At 37.4% G+C, this 17,207-nt stretch overlaps 2 protein-coding genes across 3 annotated transcripts; one reads left to right on the top strand and one right to left on the bottom strand.

The window, feature by feature from the left end:
• Positions 1 to 3: 3 nt before the first annotated feature.
• mrps18b (mitochondrial ribosomal protein S18B) lies at positions 4 to 2,443 on the bottom strand. Its single transcript, XM_027133857.2, has 7 exons — positions 2,127 to 2,443; positions 1,810 to 1,963; positions 1,629 to 1,726; positions 1,056 to 1,124; positions 806 to 872; positions 649 to 708; positions 4 to 563 (listed from the first exon to the last, which is right to left on the bottom strand). Exons 1-7 carry the CDS (start codon positions 2,253 to 2,255, stop codon positions 367 to 369), a joined length of 774 nt encoding a protein of 257 aa, XP_026989658.2. The 5' UTR covers positions 2,256 to 2,443; the 3' UTR covers positions 4 to 366.
• A 2,982-nt stretch (positions 2,444 to 5,425) lies between these two features.
• Positions 5,426 to 15,723, top strand: ppp1r10 (protein phosphatase 1, regulatory subunit 10). 2 transcript variants are annotated; one of them, XM_027133818.2, is made up of 19 exons: positions 5,426 to 5,571; positions 5,735 to 6,049; positions 9,843 to 9,955; positions 10,079 to 10,165; positions 10,259 to 10,394; positions 10,513 to 10,564; positions 10,720 to 10,806; positions 10,917 to 11,048; positions 11,275 to 11,380; positions 11,519 to 11,622; positions 11,731 to 11,834; positions 11,934 to 12,093; positions 12,264 to 12,404; positions 12,500 to 12,746; positions 12,894 to 12,969; positions 13,161 to 13,373; positions 13,459 to 13,588; positions 13,737 to 14,099; positions 14,224 to 15,723. In XM_027133818.2, the coding sequence occupies exons 3-19, from the start codon at positions 9,849 to 9,851 to the stop codon at positions 14,346 to 14,348; spliced, it is 2,370 nt and encodes a 789-aa protein (XP_026989619.1). In that variant the 5' UTR covers positions 5,426 to 5,571; positions 5,735 to 6,049; positions 9,843 to 9,848; the 3' UTR covers positions 14,349 to 15,723. The 2 variants fall into 2 exon arrangements, with proteins under 2 accessions (XP_026989619.1, XP_026989620.1); XM_027133819.2 differs by having other exon boundaries at positions 5,735 to 7,397.
• Positions 15,724 to 17,207: the final 1,484 nt, after the last annotated feature.

Here is a 17,207-nt window from a genome sequence, read left to right as displayed (position 1 = left end):
GCATTTGTTTGTATTCTTTATTTTGGAGGAATTCAGAACAAAAACACCAATTTACAAATGAAGTAAGTCCAAAATACATATCTTGATATGTGGTGGCCAATACTGTTATTAATAATTACTTCTGCTTTTCTTCTCAAATCATGTCCTTTTCATATTAGAATTTTGATACAGCTATGTGTAGCATGTGTGTAATGTTTCATCATGTATTGCATTTCACAGTAAATAAATTGCATATTTAAGTTCCATATCTCTCAATGAATTGAATCTTACTGCTAGGTCCAGTTTGCTCAACACATGAAATCAGTGCTCTATAAATTACAATGCTCAGTCCACGAATAGGTTAAATCTGTGCCCCAAAAACCTACTCTACTTTAGGTAAGGTTTATAGATCTTCCTCACTCGAGCCAGCTCCCGTTCATCTGGCTCTATGTCACCGTACCACGTGTACCAAGGTTCGCCATGTGTGTAAGCAGGTGGCACAGGTGTACACCCCACTGCACCATGGGAGTTTGAGAAGTCCTCTCCAGAATAGTCGACAGAAGGTAACTTGGTCGGAATCAAGCCTAGAAGAAAAAGAAAAAAAACCCTGAGCTTTTTAAAAATGCCTTTAGAAAGCAAAATCTATTGTATTAGCGGTCACTGTTTTACCGTGGTCTCTTGCGGTTTCAACTGCCTTATCAAGTAGTTTCTGTTGCTTCATGCATACACCTGATGGGAGTAAAAAAAACAGCAGAGATTATGGCTTTAGATGGAATTTACTAGAGAATTGAGATAAGATAAGCCTAATAATAAGATGTGGGATTACCGGTCCTGGTTGGATCGTACAACGTTCCTGTCTGAGGGCTTATGAACTGCTGTAACAGGTTAACGTTCTACAAAGACAAAAGTTAAATCATTTTGAGGAGCATGTATACAATCTCAACAAGCTAATCAGTGTGTGTGTATATATATATATATACACACACACATATACATATATATATATATATATATATATATATATATATATATATACACACAAAAAATCACACGTATACATAAACATACAAACAAACCTGGTAGTGGATGATTATATTTGGATCACGACAGATTGGACAGGGGTTCCCACATATCTTCTCTCCTCGCTGTTGCAAAATTAAAAACAAAAAACAAAAAAACAATTGTCTAATAACAGTATGAACAGCTCAGCTGACTACGGACAAAATCCGAGCACAATTTTTCGCAACATTAGCAAATTTAAATCTTTTTCAAGGGATCATCTAATAAACCTGCAGCTAATTTTCATCAAGGAAAAAAAAAATCCATCCGAGGGAAATTTTTAATTAAATTCTGAGTTGTCATTTAGTATAACGTAAATTTTTCCCCCCTCAACGTGATGGTTTCAGCAATGTTTTCAACACTTGGATAAAGTGAAACATTTACGCGTATAGCTCTTCCACCCCATTCATCACCTAGCAACAACTGACCCCAATCAATGGATCAGGAATCATCAACCAGATCATATCATCAGTAGAAACATATTTAACGTGTTATAGTATGGAGTTTCACTTTAAGATGGTTACAAGTATTCACACATGAGGAGTGAGCAAGGGTGGGTTGGAGATTAGTGCATGAAAGTAGATACATACTATGCAGGTCTTCCTGGTCTTTTGAGGAGGTATACCACCTTTATGGTTCCTTCTGTAATCAGACCAAACAGGTCTGGATCCATAACGTTCAATGTACTCTGAAAAGGAGAACAAACTCAAAGTGATTATACTGAAACGTACATCTAATATTACCCCCAAATAACAACAGATGTCTTTGTACCTTCACTCTCCAGGTATTCCCATGGTGTGTCCCTGAACCGAGAGTGTGACTCGACTCCCTGAGAACCGACTCCATCACATGTCAATTTAGCAGAATTAAAAAAGTGTCGCATGACTGGAGCAGCAAACAGGACCCTGACTCCATTTTGTATTGTCTGGAATAAAATAAACAACAACATGTTTTTATTAATCCCAGCTGTCAGTAAGCTCCAGAACTGGCTAGCTGACTTTCACGGTTTGATTAAAGTTCCATTACATGCAGCTTCATGCATATATTGTAGGGTTTTATATATTAAAACAACAACAACAACAAAAAACCTGAGCTCGATGAGTTCTTTGCAAAACAGCAGGAGAAACGCGACAAACCGCTCTCACGATGCTCTGTAAGGACGCCGCCATTTTGTCTTTAAATGAGCCGGAGGTTAAAGTTGAAAGGAAGTAACGCATTACCAGATATTATGTATATATATGTACACACACATAAACATATATACAATTATGTCCATATATATTTGGACACTGACACTTTTTTTTTTTAACAAAAATTCAGTCTCGGGTTTAATTTGAGGGTATTTAAATCCAAATTGGAGAAAGGGTTTAGGATTTACAGCTCTTGAGAGCATTATCTCCCCCAAGCCTTCAAGGGACCAAAAGTAATTGGACAATTGAATCAAAAGATGTTTCATGGACAGGTGAAGGCTATTCCTTCATTATTTTTCCATCAATTAAGCAGTTCAAAGGTCTGGAGTTGATTCTAAGTGTGGTATTTGCATTTGGAATCTGTTGCTGTGAAGCTATATCATGCGTTCAAACAGGCCGTAAACAAAACAAATCCATCAGAGAGATAGCAGGAACATTAGGAGCGGCCAGCAGTTTGGTACGGTAGATAATCGCAGGATCCTCTCCATGGTAAAGCAAAACCCTTTCACAACATCCAGCTAGGTGAAGGACACTGTCATTGTCAAAGTCTACAATCAAGAGAAGACTTCACGAGAGCAAATACAGAGGGTTTACCACAAGGCACATTTTTTGGCAAGTTAGACTTTGTCAAAAAAAAAAAACATCCAAAAAAGCCTGACCAGTTCTGGAAAAGCATTCTTTGGACAGATGAAACTAAGATCAACCTTTACCAGAATGACAGGAAGAGAAAAGTATGGAGAAGGCTTGGAACAACTCATGATCCAAAGCATAACGACGTCATCTGTAAAACATAGTTTCTCAACTGACTCAACTGGTTAAATAAAGAAAGTAATAAAAATAGTGGAGGCAGTGTAATGGCATGGGCATGCATGGTTTCCAGTGGCACTGGGTCACTGGTGTATATTGATGTGACAGAAGCAGCTGGATGAATTCTGAAGTGTGTAGGAATATATTGTCGGCCCAGATTAAGCCAAATGCAGCAAAGTTGATTGGTCGGCATTTCACAGCACAGATGGACATCTCAGGAGTGGAATATTCTGCGATGGCCGAGTCAATCACCCAACCCGATTGAACATGCATTTCACTTGCTGAAGGCAAAACTAAAGGCAGAAAGTCCCACAAACAAAGCATCGGAAAGGAGGAAATCCAGTCTCTGGTGATGTCCATGGGCTCCAGACTTCACAGTCATTGCCTGCAAAGGATTTTCAACAAAATGTTAAAAATGAACATTTTATTTATGATTAAATTCATTTGTCCAATTACATTTGAGCCCCTGAAAAGGGGGGGGGGGGGGGGGCTGTGCATAAAAATAGTTGCAGTTCCTGAACCTTTTACTTGATATTTTTGTTCAACCCCTTGAATTAAAGCTGAACGTCTGCACTTCAAATGCATCTTGTTTTTGTTTTTTTCCCCATTTTATTCTGGTGGCATACATAGCCAAAAGTATGAAAATTGTGCCTGTGTATATATATATATGGACCTGTATGTGTGTGTATATACCAGATATATATTATACACATATTTACCATATACCATATGTGTGTGTGTGTGTGTGTGTGTGTATATATATATATATATATATATATATATATATATATATATATATATATATATATATATAAAATCACTGAGCTCACTGATATTCATTTTATTTTATTATCTAGTTGTTAATGTAGTACTTGTTTATAAGTCTAACCTGTGTATACTGTAAAATGACTACAGTTTAGGATAAACTCTGCTAATTTGAAAGCATCTTCAGAAATATTTTTAAATGATGTCATCATTTGTATTAATAACAGTGATGAATTTGATTGACAATATCATGGTATATATAGTATGTCATAGGCACTCCAAAAGGCTAACAAGCTGTATGAACTACATTAGATCAAATCCCCATCGGCATGTTGTTTGAACACATTAAGTCTAAGAGAAATTTTGAAGGAATTAAGCAATTCCTTTTTTATTGCTTTAATTAAGCAGTGAGCAAATGTGTGGTATTGGGGATGTTTCTCAGGTCAAGTCAAAATTTCTGTTAGATTTGTCCGTTCCACTGGAGCATGGGTTAAGATGATGTGCTGATGGAATTGATCTAAAATGGACCATAAGGCTTTACACAAACTTGTGGATTCTATTTATATATATTGTTTTAAACTATGACTTTATTCACCACCTGTAAGGACTTGCCCGGTGCACATTAAACATCTGCTCAATATTTGTGCATATAACAAAAAAACTGCCTCTTATCAAAGCCAAAACAATCAAAACTCTACTTATCTCAGTTCTCGTTTTCTTATTTATAATTCTGTGTTGTTTTGAAGAAATGAGGGGAATTTAAGCCAGGGGGAATTCCCGCATTATAGGGGTTTGACAAAGATATGGTTGGCCCTGCAAAAACATTTACAAACATTTGGAAACCAGGTCAACCTTAAACCTTAATACTTTAAAGTTTAATACTTTTTTCACTTGTTGAAAGATTTTGGTGATTATATATTATATTCAGGAGCTCTCAGTCCCAAATGAGGATGAGTGACACTCTACAGTATTTACTGTAGAGTGTCACCCAAATGAGGATGAGGTTCCCTTCTGAACCTGTTTCCTCTCAAGGTTTCTTCCTCATATCATCTCAGGGAGTTTTTCCTTGCCGTCGTCTCCTCTGGCTTGCTCATTAGGGATAGGGACAGATATATAGTACTTTAAATTTTAAGTTAATATTTTTTAAATTAATTCTAAGCTTTAATTGAAGATATTAATTAATTAATGTATTTTATTCTTATTTCGTCTTCTTCTTCTTCTTATATTTATATATTTATTTATTTCCTTCTCTCTCTCTCTCTCTCTCTCTCTCTCTCTCTCTCTCTCTCTCTCTCTCTCTCTCTCTTCTGTTTCCATTCTTCTGTAAAGCTGCTTTAAGACCATGGGAAATTGTCAAAAAGCTCTATACAAATAAACTGAATTGAATCGTATTAAATTAACTGTAAACATGTTCACGTTTGTTTTCTGTTTAAAAAATATTATTTCATGACAACTGAATCCTCCTATAACAACAAACTACGACAGCTCGTGCTTACCGAACTGCTTTTTAATAGCTCTCTCTATTTTTTTTTTTGTCCTATAGTTTTATTCTCCGTATGTTTAACTCTCTATTGTTTTTATTCCTTTTATATAAAGGAAACGTGGACGTGACGGGGGGGATGGGATGTTGTCCTTGAACGAAAGGTCGTTACGAACGACGGCGCATGCGCAGCGGCTCACAGGCAAAACCGCACATGCGCGTGAATCCGGTTGACGTCACCGGTATATAAAGTCGGTCCCACCCTTCTCGAACATTCCGGATTTGTCTGAGGTAAGTGTCGCTGTGGAGATGGCTCGCGCGTATAATTCTTTCCGAACTCTATCGACTCATTATTTACTCATGTTTCGTCTTAATACTAGTTCGAACTCTTCCTTTTTATTACTTTAATCGTTTTTTTCTTTAATCGACGTTTGTTCATCTGCTTTATTTCCAGGTACCAAAACGATCCACCTGAAGGTCTTGGCGTCGAGGATTTTTCCAACTGTTCGAAGACCAAAATCCCCCCAAAAATGTTTTTTTCTACTCGAGTAACGGACATTTGACTACTACAACTACTACTACTTTTTTTTGCTCCAGATTATTGAAGAAGGAAAAGCTAGCCACAACATTCCCGCCCATTAAGTCATTTTCAATCAAAATGATATAGAATCACGACAGTTTTAATCTGTCTTTAAAACTGTTCTGAAAATTGTTGCTGTTAAGCACAAAATATTATAGGTACCCGAGACGCAGAGGAGAATTATAAATAGTAAGTGTTTACTTTCAAACCAATTTGATTCGAAATTTAACGGTTAAGCAAAAAAAAAAAAAAATCGCCTGTCTTTTTTGGAAACGAACAATTCTTTACTTTTTTTTATTAAATCAGCCAGAAGAAAAGCTGTGATAAAGCGAGTAAAGCTAGCTAGTTAGCGTATGAGCTCACACCGCAAAGTCAGCAGAGGCTAAACGCCCTGTTTCTCTTTGTGTGTGTGAGACGGATTCATATCCTATTCATCAATTATTAAAAAAAAAAAATTTAAGTATGAGCTAGCGATCGCTTCACATAAGCAATCTGTTCATAAAGATTGCCGCAGTATAGAGAGAAAAAATTAAGTAGGATCTAATTAAATTGCTTCTGAAAGGAGAGAAAGAGCTCATTGGGACATTTCAAGGCAATCTGCACATAAAGATTGCAGGATGACGACTCTGGATGTATTATACAGGGGCTGAAATGGTTTATTATCGGTGTATTCTATTTTTTTGTAGCTACGGGTGAAATAAACCTAAAAGTGTAGCTTAGCTCGTAGTGGAATCTTTAGCTGCGAAATGTCGATGTTTGTCTGGTCGTGTGTTGCTTTTAAAATGGCGGACATGTTGTCCTTTTGCTAAAAACAGGGCAGTGGTGGCTTTGGTGTTTGAAACCAGTTCGTACTTGGTTTTTGCTTGAATTGTCTTGGTCGGTCGGTCGGAATTTGTACTATAATTTTTTTTTTGTTTGTTTGACCCTATTTTTTTATTTTTGTTTGCGAGTGTACATGAATGTCGAGTGCGAAATTTTAAGTAGTGTTTTTTTTTTTGGGGCTTGTTTGTAATAGTTCAAAATGGCGCCCGGGCTTCTTGTTCTTCACGAGCGCGAAGCGGTTAACGGAAAAACAGGGGGCGGGGCTTAAACGCTGGCTTCAGGGAATCCAAGAGCTGCACGCGCAGGACTCCAGACTTGCTGAAAGCCACAGAAAAGGCTTCTGTATAAACTCCCATTTATATAACTCATCTGTTGTCAAAAAAGAAAAATCACCCGGGGTTTATATTGCAATTATTTGGATCATTTATTTACTTCATCAAGTGTTTTATATAAATATATATAAAGTATTTTTGCACCAAACCCTGTTTTTTTTAAGGTGATGTTTATAAATGGACCTATTTATACACCAGGAGTCATTTTTAAACTTTTCTGCCTTGTGTAGTCACTGTTGTTTGTTAGGGTCGGTGAATAACTGCACGCTTTGTTTACTTGTGTGTAACAGTTGTGACATTTTCAGGAGTTTGTATTGTACCGTGTAAAAGGAGGTCGATACTGAATTCAGAGACTAAAAAAAACCTCGACAACACTTTTACGGGTAAGACACAACACGATTTCCTCACAAGTTTATCTGGTTGTTTTATTGACGTTTTTAATAACCGACACTTCGGAAATAAGCAGCGACATTATATTACGCGTATATATTATTATTAATATAGATATATATTTACAAGGTGCATGCTGAAGCTTAACATCTTTACCTCGTTAGTTTTAGATATTGTACAGCCCAAACAAAAAAAGAAAGTGCGCACAAAGTGTTCAGCGATCCTTGGGTTCTGCTTTACGCTAAACGGCTGAAGGAGCTTTTATAGCCCGACGACGCAGAGTGGGCGGGGCGAAGCACGTCGTGTCTCCGCCCATTTAATAGGCTTCCAAAGAAAGGCACCTATGATTTCCTCGTAGTTTCGTCTGCTGTAAGGTTGAAACTCAGTGGACCCAACCACTTGAAATACTCATTTAATTGGAGTGTTTTTATTTATTTATTTGTTTGTTTATCCTTTTTTTGTTTTAACATTTAAATTATTATTTTTTTTTTACCATTTTATTTTTTTTATTAATTGCACTCATTGCCAGTGTTTTTCACTTATTCTTCACTTCTGTATATTATGTCCTATACAGTACAGGAATATATTGGTTTTTTTTTATTATTATTATTAATAATAATATTAATATATTCATGCGTTTAATTTTAAGGATTAAAATCAATATTTTCTGTTTCATCAAAATTTTATTATTTGCAGTTATTTATTATTCAACGGTGATTAAAAATCTGACACATCGATGCCACTATAATACCAAAAAAAGCAAGTTTTAATTAATCATTTCTTAACACATTTTTTTTTTCCACCAGCAATAGCAACGCTGTTAGCAACTGTTGATGTATTAAAAGCCTGGAGTTTATCATCTTTTTATTTATTTATTTTTTAAAAAACATGTTGATATGTAGTTGTATGGATGTTAGAAATACATTTCTATGTATTTAATTAGGATGTATACGTAGTTTTATACAGAAGATTTAGATACAAGAGTTCCTTGGTGTTCATGTCTTAGAAAGTATTACACAATCCTGTTATCGGGTGAGAGTTACACCGTTTTTACTCCCACCTGGAAAGCAGGTGTGTATTCTGGATTGTAATGACACACGTTTTCATTTCCGTTCTCTGTTTGACCGTGTCTTTTTGTGGGAATATATATTTTTTTAATCAAACATTTCTTGAAAGAGATCATTACTTCAGTATTTTGCTGTGCAATAGAAATGCCTATTACGCAGAGCACCACAATGATCACAGGTGTAGTAAAACAGTTGAACAATAATAAAATTACTGTTCAGTGTAACATAGCTCTTGTACATGCAGTTTCCTCCACATTTCTTTCCCTCTTCTGTAACCAAAATGAAATTAAATAAATTCACGCATTACTTCTTGTTAACATTAATAATCAAGTAAACTGAAGGCATCATGGTAAGGAGAGAAGGTGGGTCATGTGTTGGAGGAAGGTTTTAATAATACACATGTAAGATTTGTACCACAGTGAATATTGCACACCTTTTAATGAACGTTATTAACATAAAGCATTTTCATTCCTACCAGATATTACCTCCCACTTGAAAGTCAAGTACATACACTTTATTTAGTTCATATGTGAATATATATTAGTATATAGTATATATTAGTACATAGTATATTAGTATATAGTACATGTAAACAGTGTTCTGTGCCAGAGATTGGTGAGAAGTAAATCATGCTGTAGTGCAGAGTTATGTTGTCTGTCATGTTCATTATGGCTATACTTTTTTTTTTTTCATACCACATAAGTTGTACATTCACATTCCATTTTTTTTAGCTGTTCAAACACAAGGTTTGTGTCACTGAAGATATGTGTACTTCACAAGCCATTCTTGCATTCAAATAACACTGCTTTTATTTTAGAGCAGGCCTAACCAGGTTCATGAACATACCTATGGGAAGTATCATGCTGGTTTGTATGCCACATGACCCAACCTGTCCCGTCAGTGCTTTGTTATTGTGGTGTTGGATAGACCTGGGGTCATGATTGACTTTGGCCTGAGGTCTGTGCAGGTGATGCAATCCTACAGCTCGACAAACTTCTCTAGTACAACTGAATTGAAAACTTGCGTTTGTGTTGCGATTGAATAAGGATGACAACTGATTGTAATTTCCTGATTGGGTATATCGTCGTACTGGATTTTTTTGTGTGTGTGGCTTTGGTTCGTAGTCCAGAAAAGCATACGTTGTGCAGAGTTGATTTCAGCCCCTGTGTATGGTATTTTGTGTTTCCATGAGCTCTCTAAATCTACTTTGCCAAACCAATTTTAATCTTCAGGGTTAGTGACAGCTGTGGTATATCACATACTGCACAGATACTTCACAGTTACAGTCATTGTGTAGTTTCAGACAGTGTGTAAATGTTACTTATTCTCTATCTCTCTGTCTCTCCACCCTTTCTGTGTGTGTGTGTGTAGGCTGAAATGGCAGTGGGCCCAGTGGACCCCAGGGAGGTGCTGAAAGGAGTAGAGTCTCTATTAGGGAAGGACGGTGAGCTCCGCAGCCTGGAGGGCGTTGCCAAAGTATTCAGGTGAGACTTGAACACACGCATGTGCACAAAGATTAAGATTTATATCAATATGAGAATTTTAAAAGAAATGCCGAACCCCATTTGATTAGTATTTAATCAAGATTTTCTTTTTTTTTTTTGCAGTCTCATGAAGGCCTCTCATAAAATGGTCAGCAGATGCATGTATTTAAATATCTTACTCCAGACCAAATCACATGACATTCTTAACCGGTATGTGTGTATATAAATATATTCATATATAGCTATACAGGACTTTAATTTTTACACGAGTTTATCTTAAACTGAATTTATACTGCTGTACAGATTTATCCGTGTTGGTGGCTACAAGTTGTTGAACTCCTGGCTGACTTATTCTAAGACGACCACCAACACCCCAATGCTACAGCTCATTCTGCTGACTCTGCAGAAACTACCTCTCACAGTGGACCATCTCAAACAGGTAGCTATTTACTTCAAGATCTTGCTACTACTGTTTATATGAACACTTTTTTTTTTTTTTTGAATTTTTTCTGATTCTGATTCTGACTTCTGATTTTTTTTTTTCTCCCTCATACTAGAACAACACAGCAAAGTTGGTTAAGCATCTAAGCAAGAGTGGAGAGACGGAAGGTAAGATTCCATCTGTGTTGTACGTTAAAGGTACACATAAAGGTTCAATAAGATCTAATCTGTTACGTAACTAAGCACTTTTGTGCCCTGTCACTAGAACCCTGTTCCATATAGACAATCTACTAACGCCGGTCTTAACACTGTGTTCATTGCAGAGTTGAGAAAACTTGCCTTGGTACTCGTAGATGGCTGGATGGCCATCATACGCTCCCAGAGCGTTTCCAGCGGTGCCTCACCTAATGGTAATATGATCTTCTCTTTCGTTGTCTCATTCTTGATTTGAAATTATTTCAAATTTGTTTGTTGTTTAATTTGGTGCTTCAACATTCATCACGCTCTGAATGTTTTTCAGAAAAGAAACGAAAGAAGGAAGACTTTAAATTGCGTCCTGAGGTAAAGGCTCTGGAGAAAGGGACAGAAGAGGAGAGGAAACGAGAAAAGCCAAAGGCCCATGCACCTAGTCATGCCAAGATTCGCTCCACAGGTCTGATCCCCAGCTTTAAGATGCCACATTGATATAAAGTGCATTTATATTTTGTGGACCTCTGAAATTAATAATATATTAGGTTGAATTTTGCTCTTTATATTATGTTCAGTGAAAGAGTATGATGTAGCATTTTAATTTATAGTAGGTCTATTAATGTTTTAGGTTTGATTTGTTTTTCTAAGCATTGCTTCTCTGGTTACTTAGTTTGTCTTAATTTGAACAGGTTTAGAGGTAGATACTCCAACACCTGTCCCTACAAAAAAGGTCCCCACAGTTCCCCAGCTTGGTGACAAATACAACATCAAACCTGCTGTCCTTAAGAGGCCTAGGTAAAATATTTTTTTAATAATAACCCAGTGATAATCTGCCTTGTTTGACACTGTTTCCATTAAGTAAATGTTGCCTTTGCTGCCCTCTGGTGGTGATATGGTTCAATTTTAACCTTTGTCATGTTGCCCCCCCTTCAGCTCTGCTCTATTAGATGCGCCACCTGTGGAGAAAAAGTACAAGCCTCTTAACACCACCCCCAACTCAACCAAAGAAATCAAAGTCAAGCTCATTCCTCCACAACGTAAGCATAGCATTTTGCTTTTCTATACTAATAGTTATGATTTATTTTGTCTATTTATGTAGCTTACTAGTTTGTTTTAAATGTGGTTTTGTCTGTCAATTCCATTAGCTATGGAGAGCTTGGGCTTTCTGGATGCACTTAATTCTGCTCCAGTACCTGGAATCAAGATCAAGAAGAAGAAATCTAAGGCAGTCTCTCCCACATCTAACAAGGTAGGTTGTTAAGCCCCCCCCTTTTTTTAGCTGTTCTTCCAAAGGAATAAATAATGTTTCGTTGCTTCACTTTATTTCTTTTCTCACGATTTTCTACAGCCATGTCCATTTGAAAACAAGCCCCAGTCATACTCAAGCACGCAGACTAAACCTTCTTCCCCTGAAGCTCCTGCTTCTCATACTCCTCCACACGAGCCCGTAGACCTGGAACAGCCAGGGACACCTGTCCCAACTGAGGACCCAGAGGCTATGGACACTGGTGAGTTCACTCAAACCCCCTGCTTCCTCCCCACCTGCATTACAGAGAGCCTCTAAGGAATGCTACAAGTTATGAAATGCATAATGATATTAAAGGAAGGTGAATAGAATCCTGAAATATGATCATGAAAATGTTCTTAATAAATAAAAAACGGTCTCTGTCTCATACAGATAAGCCAAACGCTCTTTCAGAGCCACGTGGAGAGGAAGAGAGCCTGACAAAGAAAGGCAAGAAAAAGAAGAGTGTTCGCTGGGCTGAGGAAGAGCAGCTGAAAGAATATTTTTACTTTGATCTGGATGAGACAGAGAGAGGTAAGGACAACACCAACTCATACACACACCTTTATATTTGTTCAAATTCAGGCTGTTTTGCAGGTGATAAATCACATCGTATATTATTTCCTCAGTGAACGTGAATAAGATTAAAGATTTTGGTGAAGCGGCCAAGCGGGAGCTGATGATGGACAGGCACACGTTCGAGATGGCCCGACGGCACTCACATGACACCATGGAAGAGCGTGTGCCCTGGACGCCACCACGACCTTTGACACTGTCAGGCTGTCTGGTCAGTCAAGGGTCCAACAGCAGTGAGAAGATGACCCAGAGGGACAGAGAGATGGGAATCCTCCAAGAGATCTTCCTCAACAAGGAAAGGTGAGAATCTATTTGCATGGAAACCTCTTGTGTTTTTATTTATTTATTTTTAATTATCATCACATTCATTTATGTTTTCCAAGAAATGTTTTGGACCTTTTAATATCATGCCCATAGGTATAACATTGCCCTTCTCTTTTCATTTAGTGTCCCAGACAGTCCGCATGAACCAGACCCAGAGCCTTATGAACCAATGCCTCCACGTCTCATTCCTCTGGATGAGGTACACATTTTGATGCCTTCACTCACATTTAACACCCAAGTGGTTTGTGCCTCTCCAATGATGATGCTAGTTAGCTAATTTTAAGACATGATGGATATAAATATTCTTTTGCAAATCCTTCATGGTGGATTATTTCCTTTAACTGTTTCCTTTATCTCTCTCATAACACCCCCCCCCCTCCCCCAATCCAGGACTGTACGATGACAGAGGACAGCTACATGGATACTTCTGATACTGCTGCAGCTGGTCCTCCCTCTGCAGCCCAGGAGAGCTCCAAGCTGCCTCCTGTCCTTGCTAATCTCATGGTCAGCATGAACAGCAACCGCAGCCCCCAAGCTCAGAACAATGCACCACCTCCAAACAACCCAGCTATGAACGTCCAAGAACTCCTCAGCTCCATCATGGTGCGTTTCTCCACTCCCCACTATCCACTTGTATAAGTGTCTTTGCTGTCCAGCGGTCCATTTATTTGTGTTTGAATTTTTTTAGGGTGCTCAAGGGTCTAACCAGTCCACAGAGGACCTCATTAAGCAGCCTGATTTCTCAGACAAGATCAAACAGCTCTTGGGATCTCTGCAGCAGAACCAGAACCCGAATCAGCAGGGCAATGCTCCGCCAAGTAAGTAGTTCAGATTAAATGCTGACACGTTTTGACCCACAACCACAAATTCTTTCCTTTTATTAAATTACACAGAAGAATGTATGAAAAATTGGTTTTGTATAAATGCTTATTAGCTGCATTTACAAGTGAGTTATTGTGTTTGCAGTGAATCCAGGTCTGCTTGGCCATGGTCCCAACATGAACATGAACAACAACATGAACATGCCAATGCCCATGAATGGCGGCTACCCACCAAACAAGCCACCTGGTGGGCCTCATTTCGGTCACCCGCCACCTCCTATTGGGCATGGACCTCCATTTGGAGGAGGCCCACGCATGATGGGCCCTCCGCCTGGACCTCAGGGCAGAGGAGGGGACAATGGAAACTACTGGGGAGATGAGTCTATGCGCGGTGGACCACACCGGGGTGGGCATTTCCATCGTGGAGGAAGGGGAAGAGGGGGAGACCAAGGATTTAGAGGACGGGGAGGACGGGGAGGACCACGCGGAGGACACAACAACATGGGTGGTAAGATAATTTCTAGTACTTTTTAATGGAATTTCTTTTCCTTTTTATATTCATTAATTTTTTTTTTTATATTGTCAGTATCTTTGTGGGCTTATGTTTAATTTATGCATCCCCTCCTTCTCAGACATGTCCAAAAGGCCTGTTTGTCGGCATTTCATGATGAAGGGGAACTGCAGATACGAAAACAACTGCGCTTTCTATCATCCGGGTGTGAACGGTCCTCCTCTACCTCCTCAGCATGGTCATTAACTTTGACCTCAACAGACACTTCTCAGCCTTGAACCCTTACACTGGTTGTGATCCTGCCACTTATTTTCACTAGATGGCAGTAGAGCACATTTTGAAGACTTGATTTTTTTTTTTTTGTTGGAACAAGATCAGTTGATTCCTCTTCAGTGTTTACAGATGCCTCATTAGAGACCATGAGACACACCGACAGTCCGGCTGGACCCTGACATGGTTTTTTCCCCTTGTGTGTCTAATGGGAAATTCAAGCTTATTAATGACTTATTCATAACACGCTAACACCTGCAGTGGCTGTGTATAAATAGGCTGTTCTGATGTATATACAAAAACTCAGTGTTAAGATGACTCATGTACATATTACATATATTTTTTTGGTCATATGTATGACACTGATTTAAAACTGCTGAAGAATGTGCCACTCTTTGAAGACCACTTTTGCAGCTTACTTTTGATTTACACTGTTCTACGAGTTGTAATATTTGTTTGTTTTGTTTTTGTTTGTTTTTTTTACTTTGAGACTATGAATTTGGTTCAGCACTACAGAACCTTTTGAAGTGTGAATGTGTTCCTATTTGCAGGTGTTTTATGTGTGTGGGGTGTGCTGTTTCTCTGTTTAAGCAGGTTCATGCTAGAGACAATGCCTCTCTGTCTTATCATCTGTGGTACATAACAGCACATTCTAACACCTCAATTTTGTATTCCAAAGTCTGTTGAAGAAGCAGCTATGCCCACAGATGCTTGACTGATACAAAGCTAGATTAAACACACACACACACACACACACACACCCCTGCGTGCACACACACACACGAAATGAGCATATGGATCTTGATCATGTTCTCGATTGCTATTTAAATTTCAGTATTTTAAACTGACTGTGTGTAAAAAATTGACAATCAGGACAATTAGCAATCATTCATTGTCATATCATTCACTCTGTGTGTGTGTATGTGTGTGTGTGTGGTTTGTGTTTATATTCATGTAGTCACACACAAGTTGTGACTAGTCTCACTCATGGTCATGTCATGTGTGTGTGTGTTTATATATATATATATATATATATATATATATATATAAAATCTATCCTCATACACAAGTGCTGAACTGAGCCTGAGGCTCTAAACCACTCTCTTGGCCTACGCTAGTGTTTTCTGTGAAAACAGTGGCCTTTGTGTCTCTTGTGGGACTACATTGTTTTTCTTTTTTTTTCCCCCTGTTTTTATTTTTATTTAAATCTCTATCCAAATGAGGTTTTGTTTGTGTTATAGAGGTATATGTGTCTGCTTTACAGTATATTGACACATTTAGACACATTTACGAGCATATATATAATCTGTAAAGGGTTTTTCTACATGTATTAATAAATGTTCTAAAAATATTTTTTCTTCTAATTTAATATTTCTTTAATAATTTCTGTCGAATATTAAGTTAATTAACAGGTTTATTTGTGTAGCACCTTTCACACAAAATGCATCTCAAGTGCTTTGCAGATAAAGAGCTAATATGTACTATAGCAAAATGTAAATTGAGGAAGATGAAAATATGAAGAAAAAAATAACTCAAAATGAAAGGAAGACAATAAGTATTGAAATAAACAAATCAAAGAATAAAAGTAATGAATAAAAAAAAACTAAGGAAAATTTAAGATGCAGTATAAGATGTATTATTAGTGTTCCAGTTAAATAGTTTAGAAACTAAATGTGTTCATTCTAGTCTGTTTTTTTCTATAGTTACAACCTGACAAATTATTTAGAAATGTTGGAAGGAGTCTCTAGTCTGAATGCATGAATATTGAGAGGTAACGCTTTAAGAAGTTCTCTGACACAGAAAAGTCCTTAGTAAGTTGTGCTTTCTGTTTTCTCAGTAATATGGTGAGGAAACTGTCTATCTAGCTATTTTTTTTTAAAGCCTAACAATAAATGGATAAGAATTATTAAATGTGCTTTATTACATTTTTTAAAAATCTGTGGTTGATTGTTGTGGTATAAAAGGAATAAAAACACTCAGGACAAAAAATAGCCGTATACATTTTCTTGTTTTATTTCTTACTTTCTAATGATACATATTTTAGTTCTACAAATTCCAATTCAAATTTTATTGATCGCATAAACAATCATATGCATTATGACAAGCAGTGGTCAAAAAGGATGAGGGGATTTTAAAGAAATGTAAAAAAATACAGTAAAATAAAATACAATTAAATAGAATAAGATAAAATAAAAGAGATTAAAAAAATAAGTGGAATTTGCTGTCCATTATAAAGCAACGAAAATGAAATAAATGTGTGGATTTATCTTCTGATACAGATTTTAAGGTGAATAGACAGAATATGAAAATGACCCAGTGACTGATGAACTATAAACATATGAATGACTTTTGAATAACGTATATGACATGAGTCAGTATTGCAGTCACTTAATTAGCCTTCATTAGCCATCACTGTCATAGAATCTGGATGCATCTGTTAATTCGTTTGACTTCCTAGCAGCAACATCCGTGTTCTCAAGGTGGGCCTGGAGTAGTGTGTGTGTGTGTGTGTGTGTGTGTGTGTGTGTGTGAACAGGATTGGCCTCTTCACTCCGCCCTTAGGCGCAAATATTGACACGAGCGAGAGGATTTGAGTGCACCTGAGCAATACACTGATAGAAAATCCACACACCCATTCACAGTTCTACACCAGATATCCTTTAACCTCCCTGCATTCATATTTCGGCTTGCACTAAAAGTGGCCTTGGTCATGTGCTCGTCAAAAAGAAACTAGAGTCTACTTTATCAGGTGGAATAAAAACAACACATTTGCTTGGTAAAAACTGAACATTCAGATTGTCCCTGCGATGACATTTTATAATAAAATAAACAGCT

This window comes from Tachysurus fulvidraco, chromosome 7 (genome assembly GCF_022655615.1).
Source record: "Tachysurus fulvidraco isolate hzauxx_2018 chromosome 7, HZAU_PFXX_2.0, whole genome shotgun sequence".
Taxonomy (NCBI): Eukaryota; Metazoa; Chordata; class Actinopteri; order Siluriformes; family Bagridae; genus Tachysurus; species Tachysurus fulvidraco.
This window is presented reverse-complemented; position numbering and strand designations above follow the sequence as displayed.